This window comes from Sarcophilus harrisii, chromosome 4 (genome assembly GCF_902635505.1).
Source record: "Sarcophilus harrisii chromosome 4, mSarHar1.11, whole genome shotgun sequence".
NCBI classification, from domain to species: domain Eukaryota; kingdom Metazoa; phylum Chordata; class Mammalia; order Dasyuromorphia; family Dasyuridae; genus Sarcophilus; species Sarcophilus harrisii.
In genome coordinates this window covers 304,335,176-304,356,380 of record NC_045429.1, presented here as the reverse complement: position 1 = coordinate 304,356,380, position 21,205 = coordinate 304,335,176, and the positions used below count along the sequence as shown (strand labels likewise).

Below are 21,205 nucleotides of genomic sequence, written 5' to 3'. Positions count from 1 at the left end.
AAATAAAACAAACCAAATGTTAGTGAATACACACACCCAGCGGAGGGCAACCCAAGAATGATGATTCAACGTTTATTATTTAAAAAATGGATATAAATGGGAGATAAATGTCTACTGCGTTGGTCGGGAATCCCATGATGAGACCTTCACTTTCTCCGATTTCTTACTGTTGGGGGTCAGAGACTGGTTGTTTTGTCTTTTGAAAAGTGGGGGCTATGTTTTTTATGGGTTTTTTTGGTGTGTAATTCACCTCCCCTCTTTGTGCCCCAAGATTCTCTGCATTCAAGTGTGTGTGCGTGTGTATAAGGGCGGGGGAAGCGAGGATGAATACGATGGCTATCCCAGAGTTCCAGCGAGTGGAAAAAGACACGCAATTGCGTGGCCGGGGCTGGGACTGGATCTCCAGTTTGACTAATTCTAAGCCAGGGTCTTCCAAACTTTACTTTGCCGGGCATTACCCCCTTCCCTGAGCTCTTCCCTCACGCTCCCCTGCCTCGATCTGCTGCCGGGGCACCCGTATCGGTTCTCCAGTCCGCGACAGAAAGACTGGAAGTAACCAGTAAACCGATTCGCCGCGAAGCTGTGAGATCCGGGTCATCAGAAGCTAAGCATTTCCACGGAAGGTGGAAGATGGGGGTGGGGATGACCAGAAAGAGCTTAATTCTTTATTGCAACCCCCCCCCCCACTGAAGTAGGGTGAGAGTTAAAGAATTCCTGAAAGTTGCTGAAATCTGGAAATCAAAAATGAAGGGGTGGAAGACTACTGCATTCCTCCTTTGTAACTTTTCCCTGGAGAATCCAGCACGTTTCCCCTAAAGATTCCCCTCAGTCACTGCTAAAATTGCAACGTTTATAAGACTCGCAATAAAATTAGAGGAGAGTTTCCAGATTGACACTTGGTCCAGAAATGAACGGTCTAGTAAATTCCGAGGAAAATTTGTCATTCTTTGTAAATTCCCCTTCAACTTCACCTTTCAGAAATTTCACCTTCAGTTCCCTTGGAGAATGAAGCTATGAAAGAACACGACTACTTAATAAAGGGACTACTTAGCTGGTCCCAACTAGTTCTGAAAGAGTCACCATCCTGTAGAGATATTCATCCAGTGAAAGAATGCGTAGCGGCTCTTGAGTGGGAAAACCTTGAGGTGGGGTGGAGAGAACTTCTCTGTCTCCAACTTCAGGAAGGAATTTCCCTTTAGAGAAGAGGAATAATGGATTAGGGGCTTTTAGGGGAGTAAATATTTTCCGGGGTTTAAGTTCGAGTGTGCTTAATTGGGTTGAGAGAAATTGGAGATGGGGGTGGGGAAGAGGTAACGCATTTCCCTTCATCAGTTGTCAGGCTGTCACTAGTTAAGGAGACCCCAACCTTTCACAGAGTTGGGTTGTGGCCACCGTAACTTGGGGAACGGCCCGAAATGGGTAACATATCTCCTTTGGAGGTCTCTTTCTTTTACAGGCTCCAACCAGTGCAGGATTGGGGAAGAGAGAACTCCATTCAGGAGAGGAGCACAAGGGATGTTTTCGGAGAGGATTGTTCTAAGCTCCAAGCAGACGAAAAACAAGAGGGCATTTCTAGCCCAGAAGGAGAAAAAAAAAAAAAAAAAAAGCAGTCTTCAAATCTTTTCCGGGCTCTGCAGTGTGCAGCCTTGGGAGCTGTCCCCCTCCCAATATAGAGGAAGGGTAGATTTCTGCCAGAGGAGGGCTAGCTCTTGTACTCTCCTCTCTTTTTAACACCCCAAGGGATGGACCCTTCAGGCATTTATTGCCGTGTAGATTCTCTCTTTAGGTGAGATCATTTTTTATGAAATCTGGACTAAGGACTCTAATTTATGTTGATCTAGGCTGAAGATAGGCAATATTCGCGATTTTATCCTATAAGGAACCAAAGAGATTCTAAAGCGGGTGACAAGTCTTTGGTATAGTCCTCCTTCCCTGTTCACTTTTCGAATTAATTTGATTTCCTTTAGGCTTTCTTTTGGCACCTGTCCCCTGACTCAAGTGCTGCTTTCCTTTAACTTATGATGGGCAGGGGAAAGGGTAGTGAGAATTTAGCGAGCTTTTTCACTTTTTCTCTCCCACTCCCTTGTTTTGTACGCAAATAAATAAATAACAGATCGAGGGAAGCGAGTCGCTGGGGTTGTTGGACACTTGTCTTTTTCCAGCACTTTACAAAGCTGTGACCAAATGCTCTGAACCAGAGCCCTCAGGTGTGCTGTGAGGAGCCAGGAGGTTCGGGACAGTTCCCGAAGATTTGCTATCTCCTTATTTTGCCATCCTGGCTCTAAAGCTGACTCCGGAAGAGAAAACACACCAGCCTGGGTCCCTTTCTTGTCTCGGTTCACTCTTATCCCTCTCACCCCTTTCCCTTCCCCAAATCTGGGTGGTTTCAGACCGACGGGCAAAACTGGGAGCCAAACTTAAAATTCGGCGCCACGTGGACCACCAGGGCCTCGAATACTATCTGTCTCCTCCTCCTTCCCAACTTCTCGGCTAAGGGAGCTTTAAGCAAAGGGCCCCGACTCGGAAGAAGAGAAATCGGCGTCCTATAACGGACCAACGCCCCTGGCGGCTAGGAGGGATGGAATTGAAGCTGGGCTTTCTCCCCTCGATGCCAGGTGAACTAGAATTTTTGTAGCAGAGGACCGAGTCCCCCTTTCCTGGGGATTTTAGATTGAGGAGGCAAGAAGAGGCTTGGGAAGCCCCCACCCTTTTCCTGTTGAGGAGTACAATTGAGTATACGGCTGGATATAAACCTGTAGATAGCTCTGATATATATATATTTTTTTTTTCCAGTCTGTTTGGAGATGGGTATACAATATGCCTTTCCTACCCAGTCCTTCCTTCTCCTTGTGCCCTACTTTTTTAAGAAGTCACTGAATAGAACTAGAGATAAAAATGGAAAGGTATCATCAGACAGCATAAAAAAAAAAAAGAAAAAGAAAGAAAGAAATCCTCTTCCAGCTAGAGGGGTAATTAAAAACAACAACTTCCCTAAAAAATGTAGATGTTAAGATATTATGCAATTTCTTCCTTTCCCTCTATTTAGCCTCTGAATGGAGAGTACCAGGGACTGGAGGTCCGAACCCTGGGCTTCTTTCCCCCATCCATTCATTAGCGGGTCTCCATGAGGCTAGGTTTCCTTTGTTGCCCTGTAAGATCAGAACATGGGTTGCTTTTTTGGATTCGGGAAGTTATCAGCAGGAAAAAAAAAAAACACCTAGATTTGCACTTTGTATTTGCTGGAAGAGTGTTGAGACAGAAGCCGCTTTAGTTCTTCATCTGCTGCTACTGCGCAGTTTTACCAGCCATAGCAATAGATAGGTAGTACCAGTCAGTGGCAGTAACAATAGTAATAGTACTAGAAGTAGTAAAAAACGGCACTCCGTTATTACACAGTTAACATTCTTCAATCTTCTCGTGAATTCATTTAGTAATGCAAACTTCTGGCAGTTTGGAGGGTTCACTACTATATAACCTCTCCTTTAATCGCCTTTATGGTTTTCCGAGGTTCCAATGCTGTTCTCCAACTCGGTGTCTTGTTGAAGACTTGGGGAAAAGGGTGGAAACGCGAAAAGTTTCAATCCTTTTTCCCTTCCTTTATTTATCACTGTAGGCCATTTCATACCAGGTATTGCCTGACTGCATCTTCAGGATCCTGAGGAGGTCTAAAGATCTCCGACAGGAGCCTCCTATCCTCTCTTCTGCATCGTGGTTCCTATTCAACCCAACTTCACCACCCCTTCTTTAGAATATTAGGGATTTCGGGGGAGTCTACGAGGAAGCAGCAGCGCCCCTAGCCGGAGAAAGCACAGCCTCTCCACCGTAGGTGCTAAACTTCACACGTCCTTGGTCGCTAAAAGCCACAGAAGGTAACTACGGGAAAGGGCTCCAGAGTCCAATAGAAGGCTAGCTGAGAAGTCAATGGGCTAGTCTGTATCTTCTTCTTTCCTCTGCTGTTTCCTACGCTTGCCTTTTCTCCATCCTTGGGGTCCATTTCACTTCCTGCGGATATGCTCCTAGCTCTGCTGTCTTCTCTTCTCCTTCTCCTTGAGTCTCATCCTGGACTTCCCCCTCTGCCTTAACCAACCCTTCCCGTTTCCTCGTTCCTTGTCCCTTCCCAGTGTCCATCGGCGTCGCGCCAATTCCTCCCATAAGTCGACACTCCCCCTCAGTTTTCCTAGCTTTCTTTCCTCGCCCTCTCTCCCGGCCCCTTCTTGTCTTCTCTTCCCGCTGGTTCGCCGCGGAGGCTGCTGGGGTCTGTACTTTCAGGCTTTTCCCCGTGCCAGGAGGAAACGCCATCAATAAATTAGGAGTCAGGTTCTGGTAATCTCCTGTTTGAGCATTTTCTTCTCCGTTCTTCTGGCCTTAATACTTTTTCGGTTATTTCTTCCACTTCTCCAGGCATTTTTTGGTAGGGCATTCTTCCTGCCTCTTTCTCTCCTTGACCTTTCACCTTTTCCACCTCTTTCTCCCTCTCATCCCTAAAAGCCTTCGAGGGCGCGACACGGAAAGGGCCACTTGGACAGGGGATGGAAGGGGCGCACTGACGGCCCTAGCATCGATTCCGCCCCCTGCAGGTAATGTTTCCTAAGCTATTCTAGCTGCACATGATGCAATTTGGTGCAATTTTTAAATGCTATAGATTGATTCCGGGGCCCCTGGCAGAGGACCCTAGGCTGTGCACAGCGAGAAAGGGACCCGAAGAGAGCCCGATAGCCGCGGAGAAGCAAGATCCGTCCCTCCTCCCCCGATTCCCCAAGACCCAGTTTCCTATGCTGTTAACCTTGTATGGTCTCTGCCTGATTCACCTCTTTTTCCTAGTCCTTACCCCTCTTCCCAAACCTCTTTCTATGCCTCTCTGTCTCTCCCTCTCTCTCTCTCCCTCTGTAGCTGGCTCGCTCACTCCTCAATCCCTCTTCCCCTCCCCCCTCCCATTCTTCCCTCCTCCTCCTCCTCCCGCCCAGTTCCAGTGCCTTGGCAGGCCGGATTGCACCAATCCCTTTCTGTTTCCCTCCCCCTTGACGACAAGCTGGGCCTGTGGAGGCCCCGCCCCACTGACGTCCGGGATTTGCATGAGTTGCTTGTGCAGGATCGGCTGGGGCTCAGTTGTCTGTGAGAGCAAGAGACAGGAGCCGTGAGAGGTCCAGGGAACGAGTCAGCCTGGCGGAGCAGAGCAAGAGCAGAAGCAACGGTGGCAGTGGCGGCCGCTCAGCCAGTGGTGCAGCAGGACGCCCGGGAGAGCCAGCAGCGTCTGCAACCTCGCCAACCCCTTTGAGCCTTGGGCTCGCTCTGGCCCCAACATGGAGCTGCCAGCTGTTGGGGAGCACGTCTTCGCGGTGGAAAGCATCGAGAAGAAGCGAATCCGAAAGGTAAGGCAGCCGCTGCAAAGGAGGGGAAAGGCAACCGTGAAGGAGAAGGGGAAACAGGAGACAGGGAGACAGGGTGAGAAAAGAAGAGAAGGGGTTGGGGGTTGGGGAAGCTAAAGGATCCGGGAAGCCGCGGAGGTAGAGCTAGAGATCCAGTGCAAACCGTTTGCTTAGGGCTGAGTCTTGTCTCTTCCACCCCCGCAGGGCAGAGTGGAGTATCTTGTGAAATGGAGAGGCTGGTCCCCCAAGTAAGTAGTGGACCTGGGAAGAGGGAAGCGGGGGTGGGGAGAGAGCGGGTGTCTTGGACTGCTGGACCAGAGATGGGAGGGGGGAAATAAATGGGAGGCGGAGTAGGGGGCAAAAGGGGGAGGGGGTGGGGAGGTCGGTGGCAGGCACTAGCGAAGCTAGAGCTGCAGAGTCCCTAGCCTGGATCCCTGTGTTGTGCTCTCCGGGAAATGCCATCACTAATTTATGCACTAAAAAGAGCTAAGAGAAGGCTGGAGAAACGTGGAGCCGAGCCGGGGAGGCCGGAGGAGGGAGGGAGGAAGGGAGGGAGCGAGCAGGCACTGACTGATGTGCAGCAGAAAATGGCTTCTTTCCCCTTTCCCTCCACCGAACGGCTCCATATTGCAAAACCAAAAAAAAAAAAAAAAAAAAAAAAAAAAAAAAAAAATTAAAAAGCGACGAAAATGCAATTGTGTCTCCTCCCTCCTGATGGTGGAGGGAGGGGAGAAAAAAGGCAGAAAATGTTGGGAACTGTCATTGTGGCGCTTTTGGTTCGGATTTTTTTTCTTTTTGAAATGCGATGACACCGGATAGAGACAGACGCACACACGGGCATACACACACACACACACACACACACACACACACACACTCACGCATATATTTTGTGTTGCCGAATATTTGGGATTTGAATGACCATGACAGCAGAGCTCCCTTCCATCTGGAGGGACGGCTGACTAATATAGAATTAAGAGTCAAGCAAGGGGTGACTAAAATCCTTTGGGGGTGCCCAGAGAGAAGGCGGGGGAGGGGAGTAAGAACGGCGACTTTATATTTCTGCTGAACACACAGTGTTCATAGGAGCAAAGTGGTTTTTAGAATATGTCGCAGTATAACATGCTTAAAATTCCTGGCTAATAACTCTGTAAAATAAACTGTTTTATTTTTCTCGCCAGCGTCCTCCAGCACCCCCTTCTCCCAGCTCGGGCTTGTGCATTTAGTTTGGTTTGCAGAGGACTGATGGTTAAAAGGGAGGTACAAGGAGGGGGGGGGGACGAAGTGGAGAATGCCATTGACTCTTGTGCCTACAAAACCTCTCCTACACACACACACACACACACACACACACACACACACACACCCCAACAGCTTTCGCTTCATAAAGATAAGCAGGCCTTATTTGTCGTTCCCCTTCCTGGCAGCCACAGAGGTGGATTATTTCTTCTGATGTGTCTCCCTCCCCCCCTTTCCCTTTGCAAGATATAACACGTGGGAACCCGAGGAGAATATCCTGGATCCCAGACTGCTGATCGCTTTCCAGAACAGGTGAGAATCCCCGAAGCCGCAGCGGCTGCTTGCAGTAACCGTATATGGAAAAGGGAAAGCAGGAGAAACTGCTTTAGGAATAGGTGGGGGTACGATTGAACAGTATCTCCCCCTCCTCTCTTGGGGACTCCCTCAAGTTTTTCTGCTCCTTTACAAATGTCTTCAACTCTTGCATCATTCAGGAGGGGGGGGGATGCAGCATGAGTTTGATATTTCGGGGTTTAGTTGGAAGGGGGGAGGGAAAGAGCCTTGTTGTAGGCTTTGCAACTACCAGGATTTTTAGCCACGCCTGGTCCCCCACTGCCCCCTCACAACCCCACCCTCCAGCTCCACCCCCGAAGCCTAGGTATTCGCTTTCTTACAGTCACTAGGCTCTTGGCACCCTTAACCTGCGGAGCAGCTCCTCGGGAGCTGGCATTGTGCAACCTCAAGGACGTCATGGAACTTAAGTTAACCTGTTGGAGGCCGGCATAAAGTGGACAGGTCCTCACCCCCTTCCCTTTGCTACAGTTTGGGACACATTTAGGCTTTACTGTTAGCTCCACCGCACCTCCCCACTAACTTTCCCTCACACACACACCCACTATGACTCTTGTGAGGGGGTGGCAGAGAAAGGGAAGGGGGCTGTTGAGAGCTGAAAGTAGGTTTGGTTCTAGGGAAAGTGAAAATTGTGGCGGAACTGTGCTGTCTTGGAGTGGAAGGGAAGGGAAGGTAGGGAATGCGGTCTGAATTTCATGCTGAAAGAGGCTCTTCCCCAGGACCTTGCACCGGAGCAGATGCATGTCAGGCTGCAGCTGCTGCAGCTGGATTCTCTGCTGGTGGCTTTAGCGATCTATTTCAGGGAGAATTGGAGGGGGCAGGGAGGGGAAAGGAGAAACAGGGACTGGGCTTTTCAAACTCGACTGTACAAGATTCTGCTCCCCCCTCCCCCTTATATTTTGCATTACTTCCTGTTGTGTGTTTGGCGCTAAAACTAAACTCCAGCCGCCCTCTAGAAGGGATTCGATGTGGAAGTTGCTCATCAAAGCACAGGAGGGCGCCCAGTGCGGTACCCTGTCTGTTCCCCCACCCAGGGGAGTTCACAACCCTGTAACCATGTCAGTGGCTGATGCCATGTTGCATAATGGGTCCCCGAAGAGTTAAACTCAGGATGTTGCAATGCCATGCAACTTCGAAGCAATGCTCCTGCCCCCAACCTGCTCAGCCCTTACGTTTGTCTCATAGACCTAGTACCCAGACACTCTCATGGGGGAAAGGGTATGTAGGGTCTTTGGAGACCTGTCCTTTTCTACAGAGACAAGGCCTTTAATTCCTGAGAACATTGAAAACTTGATCCTGAAAGAAAGATGGCTAGAGCATCCTTCAATCTGTCACCTTCCTCAGCCTGCAGATGTAGCACAACCTGCTGACTTTATTGTCATTTAGAAATTGAGGCTGCCCTTGAGAAAATCATTAGTGAAATTTTCCTTTTCCAGCATCCTGGCTTCTTCCCATCTGCTTCGAGGATGTGTTGGGGGCACAGTTTACAGAGGTGACTACTCACCTGGTCAGGCTTCTACTCTTTCCTCCACCACCAGACTCTAATTGGCTCATTTGCCTTGTGTAAACAAGGGCCCAGCTCCTCCCCCTGTTTAGTGCCTGGCCTTTTGGAAAGTCTTTACTTCTGGGAGCAGCACTCTATCTGAATCCTAATGAGGTCATTTAGCATCAGAAACTACTGATAGAGAGTGATGAATCCGACATATACCTCATTTAGACTTGATTGGATTCTCTGTGTTCTTCTCTCCACTCTCACTCCCCCCTCCCCCCCCCTCTTTTCTTTTTCCTTCCCCCCCCCCCTTTTTTTTCCCTCTTAAATGAAGGCTCTTGCTAAAGAGGGCTCATTTAAAGAAAATTGGGCACTGGCTTGTATTGGGATTATGATGTTTACCTCGGGGTGTATGGGGAAGGGTATGCATACTCAAACATTCTATGCAGTCTTAGTATTTAGGTCCATTTTAAAAAAGAGACTTAAGAGAGCAGAGCCTAGGATGCCTCCCTTGCAAATTTTTGCCCAGTGGTTCTTAATCATCTCCCTTTGGTTCATTTAAGCTTTCTTTTTCTCTAAGAAATATTGGCTCCATGGCTTAGCATTGCCAAAGGGAATGAGGAGACCCTCTTGCTAATAGCACTGTTCTTTGTTTCCTCCCCAGGGAGCGCCAGGAGCAGTTGATGGGATATCGGAAGAGAGGGCCGAAGCCCAAACCGCTGGTTGTTCAAGTAAATATAACAGGGCATCTGGGACACTAAGGAATAGAGAAAGAGAAGACTGGAGGGAGGGTAACAGTAAGAGTCTCTATACCTAGTGGCATCATTTAAGTGATTTTCACCTCCCCTTTCCTGGCCTCTAAAAAACATCCATGGTAAAGGAGCTTCTGGTATTTTCAGCATGCCCTTACCCCTGCCCCTGTTCAATAAGTCATGATGTCCTTGAGATCTTGGGGTGCCTAGTAGATATCCTTGTTTTCCCCTTTGCTTTTTTTGGAGCCTGAATCATCCCTAGGGGAGAGAGGTCAGATTTAAATGGAACAATGCCAGAGCTCTTGAGTTTGGGGGAAGAGGCTGGAGGACTAACCACTTGAAGCTTTAAAATGCCTCTATACTATTTCCCTTTTCTTTGCACAGAGGGTCATAGGTATAACAAAGCCTCACGATTTAGACTGGATTTAATTTTCCTAGAGTCCTATTATACCCCCTTCCTTCCATCCTTAGTAAAAGGAAAAAGTCTCTTTGTGCTTCCTGCATGCCAATGGTACCCCTCCCACACTCTTTGCCAAGTCCTTACCCTTCTTTACATTTATATTCTTTACATTTGGTCTCACAGGTGCCCACCTTTGCCCGCCGCTCCAATGTGCTGACTGGCCTTCAAGATTCCTCAGCAGACAACCGCTCCAAGCTGGAGCTGGGTTCCCAAGGGAAGAGCCAGAGTCATCAATATGAACTCAACAGCAAAAAGCACCATCAATACCAGCCACATAGCAAGGAGCAAGGGGGCAAGCCTCCACCCCATGGCAAGAGCGGCAAATACTACTATCAACTCAACAGCAAGAAACATCACCCCTACCAGCCAGATCCCAAGATGTACGACCTTCAATACCAGCCTAGCCACAAGGAGACTCCCAATCCCACCTGCCCGGACTTGGCGACCAAGAGCCATCCACCTGACAAGTGGGCACACAGTCAGATGTCAAAGGGTTATCTGGGTACTGTGAAACCCTTAGCCAGTGGAGGCGGAGCTGGTGTCAAAGTCTCGGAGAAGGGCCAGTCCAATGGCATTACTTCCCCACCCAAGGAGGCAGGAATGCCAGCGGGCAATGGGATCGGGGGCAAGATGAAAATAGTCAAAAATAAGAATAAAAATGGACGCATAGTTATTGTCATGAGTAAATACATGGAAAATGGCATGCAGGCAGTGAAAATCAAGTCAGGGGATGGAGTTGAGACTGAGAGCCGCTCTCCCGGACACACCAAGAAGAAGGCTGGGGAGGAGCGGCATAGTAGTGGAGACAGGACTTTGAAAAAGATGACGGGGGCCAATGAGAAAAATCCTGATCTGCCCCCTAAAAGGCGGGACGAGGACTCTCAAAATGGGGACGATGAGGAGACCCTGATCCAGGACTCTGACTCCCGCAAGTCCTCCCCAGCCAAGGAGACATTCCTAGACCAACCGCTACAACTCACCACCAAGCCCGACTTGTTAGTCTGGGACTCCAATCGGAGTTCGCACCCACCCTCTCATCACCACCATCACCACCATCACCATCACCACCACTCGGTGGGCTTAAATCTCGCTAACTCCCGTAAACGCTGCCTCTCCGATTCTCACGGTGATCGGGAGCCCTGCAAGAAACGCCTCACGGCCCGCAGCATCAGCACTCCCACCTGCCTGGGCGCCAGCCCTGTAGCTGAGCGACCAATCGACCTGCCCGCCGCAGCTTCGGCCGCCGCCGCCCTTCCCCCGCCCGAGGTCATCCTTCTGGACTCGGACCTGGACGAACCTATAGACTTACGCTGTGTCAAGTCCCGCTGCGGGACTGGGGAGTCTCCCAGCCCTCTGCAGGTGAAACCTGAGGCGCAGGCAACAGTGGCTGTGGCTGCGCCGGCCGAAAAACCGCCGGCTGAGGCGCGGGACGAGCCGGAGGAGCCTCTGACCGAATTCAAGCCTTTTTTTGGAAATATAATTATCACCGACGTAACAGCAAACTGCCTCACTGTCACTTTCAAAGAATACGTGACTGTGTAGCTCTGGGGTGTAGTCTGGAAGAGGCGCTCTGCCTCTGCTGAGGCGCTTGGCTTGCGTGGACTGGGAGCCTGAATCCCTATCTTTCTGACCACTGGAGATTGAGGGTCTGCACTTACAGACAGCGAACCCCCAAATACCCTAGTCATCCTGTCCTTCAAAGTTCATCTCCATGATCCGGGCAGGAAGCACTTATATCCCCTCCCCCGGCCCTTCTCCTCCCTCTCCCGCACCGTACTGCACCGCACTGCAGGGGGGGAAGGGTTTGGGGGAGTGGAGGGAAGCCCGAGCTTCCTTCCACTCGGTGCCTATAGGGGCTATTCCTCTGCTCCCTCCCCAACCTCCATCCCCGAACCGGGAGCTGCTCCCAGCCTCTTCCACCCGGACCTTGAATACTGACATGACAGCCGTGAGGCCGTCTCAGAGTTATAGTATTATATTTTAACCGTGCTAACTTGTCAAGTGCTGACTTTACTCCCCTTTGTATGTGGTGTTATTATTGAAATGTATTGTTTGAACTCAAAAATCCCGACCACCCCCATCGGGCTGATATATATATATATATAAATATATATATATTTATTTGTAGGTATTTATATATTGAAATATAAAAACCTAGATTTATGGATTTTCCTCTAGATCACCTTATATTCTATATCAAATTATTTTCTGTTTACCTTTCTCTTCCCTCATTCAGTATTTCAGTTGATTTATTTTCCATACCTTCCTCTTTCTCTCCCCCCTACCCCCATGAACCGCAATACCAATAACCTTGGTATATATTTTTTGATACTGTACACATGGATGTGTTGTTTCTATGTGCAAAAAAAAAGTTTGTTAAAAAGCTAAACAAGCTCTCTAGAAACTGCTGCTACTAGAAATGTCTAAACTATAAGCTTCCAATTATTACCTGCTTGAATGTAAATATTAAATGGAGATGTCGACGGTGTTTTTTGATGTTTGCTCTTAGCGCAAAATGGATCTCCAAGGTTCCGCTGTGGATATTTTTTCGACCCTCCTGTACTATCTGTCTAGCCTCTTACTGTCTTCCCTTCCCCCGCCCCAACCTCACAGTTCCCCAGCCCCGGTGCTAGCACTTGGTCAGGGAACCGACTGTATGCTGATGCGACTGCTATCCCTGGTCTATAAAGCTTTATAACAGCGCGGACCGTCTTAGTGGGTTTGTTCCACGGGGTCTACAGTATCTCTGCAATTAGGTATCACACCAGTTCTCTTTTCCCCCCTCCCCCTTCCAGCTCCTTAAGAAACTAGGACAGAAGGGCGTAATTCGCGTGGCGATGGTAGAGCTAAGACCGTATCATATCCCCTGCCAAGGAACAGTTGGGGCCTGTGAGACACTTAACTCCACTTGTGGCTGAGGGGTTGGGTGCGGAGTGAAGTAAAATTCATTTGGATAAGGACTTGGCAAATCTTGGAAATTGCTCTATGGCTTAGAATCTAGACTTTTTCGTGGGTACCAGTCCCACGTAGTGGACATTTCCCTCTGCTGCACCTGCCAGATTGTTTCAAGTTGTCCCCGCGTCGTCCCGCCCTTGGTGAAATCGAATTTTCCTTCTCTGATCCTCCTCCCTCCAGTTTAATCACCTGAGTTGCTCCAAAGAACCGAGGGTTCCTGGTGTGGGAAGGAATTTTCCTTTCATCTGCAGTTTAACTGTACCCCGAAACTTGGAGACCTTCTTCCCCATTCCTCACTTCCACTTTCGCAGCCAGAGTCCCCAGAGCCGAGGCTGCTGACCCACCCTGAAGAAGAGGTAGAGAAGCGCTTTCCTTCCCAGGGACTGAGCTAGGTGTTCTCCCCAGAAACTACCGGCCCAAAGATTTCTAGCACATTTTAGACGAATGCCTGGCTGCTTGCTTGCCATGAAGGGAAAATAAAAAAAGGTCGCCCTTAGCGAATACTTTTGTCCTTTCCTGCTCCAAGTTTGGGGAAACAAAAACGCAAACCAAACCAAACCAAAAATCCCCACTATTTTCTCCATTCCCTCAGGCGATAAGCAACCTCAGGACCCAGTTGGACAGGGAGAAGAACGGGTTAAATGCTCCCCAGAGGCGAGGAGTAGGCAGAGCTCTGGGAAATCGGCTCCACCAGCCCGCAGTCCCCCACCCCCTCCACTGGCTATCCCGGACTAGAGCGTGAGACTTTGTGCCGACTCAGCAGTCTGACTCTTGGTTTCTGTAGTCCGTAGGAGAAGGGGCCGGGGATTTGCGCATAGGGTCTTCTGTCTCTCTAGCGTGGCTATGTGTTGGTCCTTCGTACCCAGGGTTGGGAAAGGAAGGGGTTAACACGGTGCTGAATGCCATGTGGGGGTGTGGGAGTGTGGGGAATGGCGGTCCACCCTGGAAAGGCCTAGGATATGACCTTGGTTTGCAAGGAACAGGGGACCCTGAGGCCAGCAGGGACCTGAATGCGGCCAGTGTGGCCTTGATGTTGGCTTCAGGCCACTAGCGGCTGGAAGGTCTGAACTCTGGGAGGAGGGGGTAGGGGAAGCCAAGAAAGGAGGTGGGAAGTTGGGGGAGGGAGGGAAGATTATTGGGTTGGCTTTGGGTTTGTTTTTTGTTTTTTTTTTTAACCTTTTGGAGTCTACAGCATTCTCTTTTATGAACTGAACCCTTCCACAGCTTCCCCCTCTCTGGATTCTCCCTTGAGCTGAATTTAAAACTCTTCTTCCACATAATGAATGCCCTTTGCCCTCTCTGAGTTGGGGGAGGGGGAGAATCTCTGCTGATCCTGGCATTCTGCCTGTAAGGGGCTAGAATTGGTTCTGTCCCTCTTTGGATACAAAGGATAATACCAAGCTGTGACTGAGCCTCCATGATTTTATAGTTGAGGGGAACTGAAGAACTGGGGGTGAGGAAGGAATCCTCTTGTCCAGGATCTCACTGTTAGTAAGCTTAGAGAGAGCATTGGTGTTTCTACTTTTCTCCCTTCCAGGAGGCTGCTGATCCTAAGAGGTCAATTGAGGGTGGAAATACCCCCCCCTCCCAAATTAAGTGGGGTATGGTCAGGGGTCTGGAGGGCAGAGTAATAAGTAGTTATTTGGGTGGGAAGCAATTTGAGGTTTTGGACACTGCCTAGTGTCCTGGCTTGTTTTAGGGCCACCAAGGATCATCCAAAGAAAGGCTTAGAAATCAGGATTGCAAGAATCAAAAATAGGGCAGAGGAATATAGGTGGTAATATCAGGACAAAATGGCACAATCTTATGCCCCAATAATGTAGACAAAATGCCTAAGGACTTAGACCAGTGCTGCTCCCTCCACCCTGGACAAGTATGAAGAGTATGTAGATTCCCCTACAGGCCAATAGGCACATGCCTCATTACCTCCTGAAGAAATCACTCACTGATTCAGAAACAAAGATGAGAGCCAAAAGGTCCCAGGATGCAAAACTGAGAGATTTAGAGTAATATAAAACATTCCTCTTCCACCCATAGAGCTATCTTTAGAGAGAGTTCATTGGCACAGATTTAAATATATTTTTTTAAAAAGTGGCAGTAGGGTACAGTGGAACAAACACCCAGATTCTAGTATTTGTCCTTTTACTCACTTGTGTGATTTGGGACTGGTCATTTTGTCTCTCTGGGACTCAGTTTCCTCATCTTGTAAGATGGAGGTTAAACCACATACTTTAATATATTTAACATGTATTGGTCTACCTGCCATCTAGGGGAGAGGGTGGCGGAAAGGAAGGGAAAAGTTGGAACAGAAGGCTTTGCAAGGGTCAATGCTGAAAAAATACCCATGCATATAATTTGTAAATAAAAAGCTATGATAAAAAATTTAATCAAAAAAGATGGAGTTGATCCAGAAGACTGTATGATTCCTTGACTGTTGAGCAGTCTGCAACCCTTTTCTTCTCCCCCTTTCACCATCACCCCCAGTTCTTCACCAGTCCTATTCTTAGATCATAATATATTCTACATCCTAGTTGAAACTTCGGGAGAGGAAGAATTTTGGTTTAAATCTCAATATCTGTCCAGATACAGGTCTTTTATTTTCTTCTACTGAACCTTTCCAAAAGGATGAATCCTGGAGTCACCACGGCAAAAGTTGATCTGCAGGAAAGGGAGGAGTAGCTGATATTTCCACCTCAGTGCAACCATTCTCTATCCTCCCAGTCTTCACTACCCCAGATGATGTAGTTCTTTCCCACTGGTAGGTAGCATGGTTCTGGATAGTTTCCAGAAGAGTCAATTGTCAAGAGGGTTAGTAGAAAGATTTCCCTCAATGAGTGAACCAAATTACCTTGGTGATCGCTTATTTGTTCCTATCCCCTTTTATCTTACATCTCTAATTTTTTTTCTCTTAAATTCAGTTAGTCAATACAGAATGTCAGGCCACCTGTCAGGTAGTTAAGTATAGTAAGAAATAAATAAGGCTTATATCCTCAAGAAACTTTTAAATTAATATAAATGGGAATGTCAAATTATGGATCACATCTCTATCCTATTTATATGTCAAGGGAGGAAAGGTAAATTAGGAATTGTGTCAGTGAAACGAATATATCTAAGAAGACAATCTGGAGATGTCTTCCAACTGTAATTGATTGGAAGTATATATAGAAGGAGTGGAAGTTTGTTCCTCATATTTGAGGAAACTCAAGCAAGGCCTCAGAGGCTGATGAGGGAGGATCAGAAGTTGGGCTGCCTGATGGTTGAACCAATTTAGGAATCCTGGGTTGAGATTTCTAAATAAATTCATAGGAAAATAAAGAGAATGGAAAAGATTTGAGTTCTATACCTACTTTCCCCATCAATAAATTAGTACCTTTCTGGATCTTAGTTTCCTAATCTTTTTAAGTGAACTTAAAAATAGTACCTCAGTAGGAAGCAGTGAAAAAACAAACAAACAAACAAACAAAAAAACCTTTGCCCCTGGAATCAAAAGACCAATTTTCAAATCTCACCTGGAATCTATGTTGCTTATGTGACTTTAGACAAATAACTCAACCTCCCTGGGCCTCAGTTTCCTCCTCTGTAAAACAAAGGGTTTGGATTAGAAGGACTCTTGGGTCCATTCCAACTTCAACTTTATGATCCTAGGATCTCCACCTTTCTTTGTCACATGGGATATAAGATTGAATTAGGTCAGTAGAATGCCTTGAGCTCTTCTGGAAAATCCTATGAATAAACATTCAGATTATTTTTTTCTCCAGAACATTAAACATCTCACAGAAGAATTGAATCATTTATATGCATGCCTGGCAAAATTAAGAAAGATTGAGCAATAGATTAATAATGCTGTCTAAAAGTACTAATCTATTCCTGACAAGCTTCTACTTTGCTGCCCTTTCCTATAGGTTAGAAAATAATGGTCAATTTTTGGTCTTACACAATTAGATTTCTTGTTTTGTCAATTACCTATTGACTTGAGATCTTTCCTCCCGTCTTTAAACCAACTTCTTGAATAATGAGAATTAGACCAAGAAAGGAGAAATCCTTTGTTTCTTTGTAGGTCTAATCCTGGCAGCATCTTCTCTATGAAATCTTTCCTGATCCCTTCCTCCCACCATTACCTCCCCACAGCTGAAAGTGATCTTCCCTTCTCAGATGTTTCACTATACCTTGTCTGGACCTCTCCTTTTCATTTATCACACTATGCCTCGTATTATAATTACTTGTGTACATGTCTTATCCTGTCTCTTCCCAATATAGGCTCTGTGAAGACAAGGACTTATTTCATATTTGTATCTTTAAGACTTAACATGTGATTTTGCAATGTGGTCAAAGCCAAACTGGCTTAATAAAAGCCATTTGAATTGACCAGACACAGAGGAATTGACCATAGCATGGTATTAAGGGAAGTATAAATTAGTTTGTGCCTCTGTTTTTCAAAACTAAATGTAACAGAAAGAGCTCTGAGCTTTGAGTCAGAAAAAAAAACAGGCTTTAAATGTGGTCTCAGATACTGTGTGACCTGGGGAATTCACTTAACATTATTTTATAAATGCAAATTGTTGTGAGGATAAAATGAGTTAATGTTTGTCAAACATTTTTAAAGCACTACTTAAAAGTTATGTATTATTATATTCCTATTTTTTTTTTTTTAATCTGTGAGGCTCACTTCAGATAGGGAAGACAAAGGAGGAGTAACTTCATTGATATGGTTTCTGAGTGACAGCATCTACTTTCTGTAGGTTATGATTGGGAAATGGTGCCTTCTTGAGAATGAAGCTTTTTTTTCTAAGTTTGGCACTTCATTTCCAAAATAACTAGGGGAGTTGATAGATTGGATAGGTTGGAATTGTACATGCTTGACCTGCTTACAGTGATAATTCCCATACCTGAATTATGTCTATTTTGTTCCCATTGTCCTTCTGCCTTTTAAAAAAAAAAACAAAACCTAGTCATATATCTATGAATTGAATATCATGTTCTATGAATAGTAGAGCTGGAGGAGAACTTAGAGCTAAGCTATTCCAGAAACTTAAAACAAATCCAATCAGGAAGACCTGCCCATAATCACAGTACTTTTTAAATACTGGGACTTGAACTAAGATTTCCTGACACCAAATTATAGTGATCTTTTTATTGCATTCAAAATTTACCTATCCTGACACTTCTAGCTCAGATTTACATGAAAGTTTCTCAAACCATTCTAATAATAATTCATATTTAATTCACTTTATAAATTTTACAAAATGTTTTCTTCACAACTTTGTGAGAATTATATGTAAGTAGTGGCTCTTTTTTTTTTTTTTTTTTTCCAGATCTGTGTAAAGTGTGGAAATCCCCTCTAATTTGTCTGTAACAAAACTTTAAAGACTTGCCTGGGGCTACTAAATGAGAATGTAAGTCATTTTCTCGAAGTTATAAAGCTAGTCTACTTTACAGACAAGACCTTAATCCAAGTCTTCCTGAATTCAAAGTCATTTTCCTTCCTACTCTCTAGTGATACCTCTCATCTCCATTCTTTGTTATTAAGTCAGTTCAGTCAGGTCCAACTTTTTGGAATTTAGGTTTCTTGACAAAGATAATGGAGTCATTCATCATTTCCTTCATCACCTCATTTTGCAGATGAGGAAGTTGAGACTTTGTTTGATTAAATGACTTGCCCAGGGTCACACAGCCATTACATGTCTAAAATCATATTTGAACTCAGGATGAGAAGTCTTTCTGACTCCAAACCTGGCCCTTTATCCACTTTGCTACCTAACTGTCCTTTCTACAGATGGAAAAAAAATGAGATTCTTAAAGGTTTAGTGATTTACTCATTGGCACACAATAAATTTCTGAAGTGGTATTCAAGGCCAGATCATAGGACTTTGTTCACTACAATATTTTGCTTCTTTGCCACATTATTATCCACTTTCTTTGAACTCCTTTAGCACTTCTTTATACCACTAAATTTGGTGCTTAATCACATACTAATTAAGCACGGAGAGAGAGGATAGAACACTATCACTCTAATTATTAATTGGAAATAAGTCTTATCTTCTCCCAACAACCCTGGAATCATCTTGAGAGTAGGAACTATATCAATACATTTTCATTTCTTTGGATATATAGTAACTTCTAGCATAGTACTGACTTCATAACCAGAATCCAACAAACATTGGTTAAATGAATTGCTTTTTTACTACATCGATGTGGGTAAACCACTGCTTTGGGTTGGAAAGATCCTTCCTAAACATCAAACTACCAAAAAGTTCACAAATTTGACCAAACTCCTTATTCACCACTACTCCCAAGTGTCATATAATCACACGGAATAACCTCCTCAAAACAGATTGACAAATGCTCAGGACACCAAGGCACCAGTCAGCATTTCCAAGCGTTTGGTCCACAGCTACTCTCTTCCCCCACAGCCAAATTCAGATTATTCAAATGAATAGGTCAGACAGACCTGGGATTCAACCTAGGTGCTGAAGTGAATAGAGAATTGTACCAGGAGATAGGAAAACTGGAATTCAAATTCTACCTCAGGCACTTACTACCTTTGGGAGTAAATCACCTAATCTCTATTTTAATTTCCTGAAATAACACCTATATCCTAGAATTGTTGTGAAGATAAAACGAAATGTTTGTAAAGCCCTTTGCAAACCTTAAAATGCTATATAAATGTTTGCTATTATTATAATGATGATTCAATTCAATAAGTATTCATTAAGCACCTACTCTATACCTGATACTGTTTTAGGTGCTAGGGAATGCTTCAAAAAACATAAAAAGTAACAAAAACCTTACAACAACAGCAAAAAAGAAATAATCCTAACCCATTGTGTCTTCAAGAGTTTACATTCTATTATGGAAAAATAAATACACAGATATATAATGTATCCATACTCAACAAGTTTTTGACCACATCCACAGGACACCAGGATTTTGAGAGAAAGGAAAGGGTTTCTGAGAGTAGGAGACCCACAGTCTCCTCCCAAATTTCTTGAATTACCATTTCTTGTGGATTTGATCAAAAGATCTATTTACACTTGAGTGCTCCCACAGAAATGTATATATGTATAGAGACATATACACATATTTAAATATGTACATATATATGCACAAATATATTCTGCTAGATACCTAGATAGATATATAAAATACCTTAAGGAATATTTATTTAGCCTGCAGGGACTGGGGGACTGTGCCTACTTCCTATTCAGTATCCAGGCAAGCGGTTTGGATTGAGATCAACCTCTAGAGACAATTGATGCAGCCAGGAGCAGAGAAAAATATTGAAAAATAATCAGAGAAAGAGTTATCTGAAGAAGGGGATAGCTTCAAAGGATCATGGCTTTTCATAACAGAGAAGGCAACTACTATAGATTTTAAACAAAAGAAAAACCAAGAGAATCCAGATGAACAACAATCTAGGAGAGGTTTGAACCCAAGAGGAGCAATATGAGAACTCTATGGAGAGAGAGGACTTCCATTGTCATGAATTGTAAACAATTCTTTGCCACTCACTCAACTTATATGTGTCCTTCACCACTATTGTACTTTTGAGTCCACTATTCCCATATATCCACTATTCTACCATATGGGAGAATATGTCCTTGGGTTTTCTGGCAGGCAGAGAGGGAATGCTTAAAAAAAAAAAAAAAAAAAAAAAAAGCCTATCTATAATGTATCCCTTAGTGAATGCCTTCATTAAAAGTTAATTAAGTTTAATGTCTGATTGTTAATGGGAAGCATACTAGTGGGTGTAAGCCACAATAGTAGGAGTAGCCACTCACTGAGTTACAGTTGCAATCTATATAGCAAGAGTTAGAAGATTAGTCAAAAGAATGTATCATAAAAATAACAAAAAATAGTAACTGTAATAATAATAATGGCTAACAATAGCAATGGCTAACATTCATATAGTGCTTTAAAGTTTGTAAAACCTTTTATATATAGTTTTATGTTATGGCTCACATTTAATATTTTTCCCAGATGGGGAGTAGAAAGTAAAAAAGTATTCTTTGTGCTATATGAATCAGCATATTATATAAAATGTATTTTTTTTCCTGAGGCAATTGGGGTTAAGTGACTTGCCCAGAGTCATACAGCTAGGAAGTGTTAAGTGTCAGGTCAAATTTGAATTCAGATCCTCCTGACTGGTGCTCTATCCACTGTGTCACCTAGCTGCCCCATATAAAATGTATTTTTAACACATAAAAGAAATATTAAACATAAAAGATTCACAGAGAACATTAACAATGATATAAAATAAGAATCAGGAGTTAAGATTTAACATTAAACTACCATTAGACTATAGTCTAATTAGAAAACTAATAATTAAACCTCATCCATATAGAACAGCCAATTGATCAATTTCTATTTCACTCTGTACAGTCTAAAGTCTTTTTATATGTTTACTGATATCAATCTTGTTGTTGGTAGTCATCTCAAGTTGGTAGTCTCTCAAAGAGTAGTAGCTGGAGAATACTCTTCTGTCCCCATTCAGTTCCAAAAGGAGGTGACTCAAGAACTCCTGATCTCTTGAACTCACAAAGTTGCCTCCAAACTGGACATGTCTATCTTGGAATAGATACTCACCTAAAGGCAA

At 44.9% G+C, this 21,205-nt stretch overlaps 1 protein-coding gene and 1 long non-coding RNA gene across 2 annotated transcripts in view; one reads left to right on the top strand and one right to left on the bottom strand.

Annotated features, from left to right (window-relative positions):
* Positions 1-4,984: 4,984 nt before the first annotated feature.
* Positions 4,985-12,145, top strand: CBX4 (chromobox 4). Its single transcript, XM_031965583.1, has 5 exons — positions 4,985-5,369; positions 5,571-5,614; positions 6,852-6,917; positions 9,110-9,176; positions 9,781-12,145. The coding sequence occupies exons 1-5, from the start codon at positions 5,301-5,303 to the stop codon at positions 11,197-11,199; spliced, it is 1,665 nt and encodes a 554-aa protein (XP_031821443.1). The 5' UTR covers positions 4,985-5,300; the 3' UTR covers positions 11,200-12,145.
* An 8,677-nt stretch (positions 12,146-20,822) lies between these two features.
* Positions 20,823-21,205, bottom strand: part of LOC116423244 — a 50,633-nt gene continuing 50,250 nt past the window's right edge. Inside the window, exon 3 of the long non-coding RNA XR_004233776.1 lies at positions 20,823-21,195. This is a non-coding gene — a long non-coding RNA (uncharacterized LOC116423244). The remainder of the gene's footprint in view (positions 21,196-21,205) is intronic.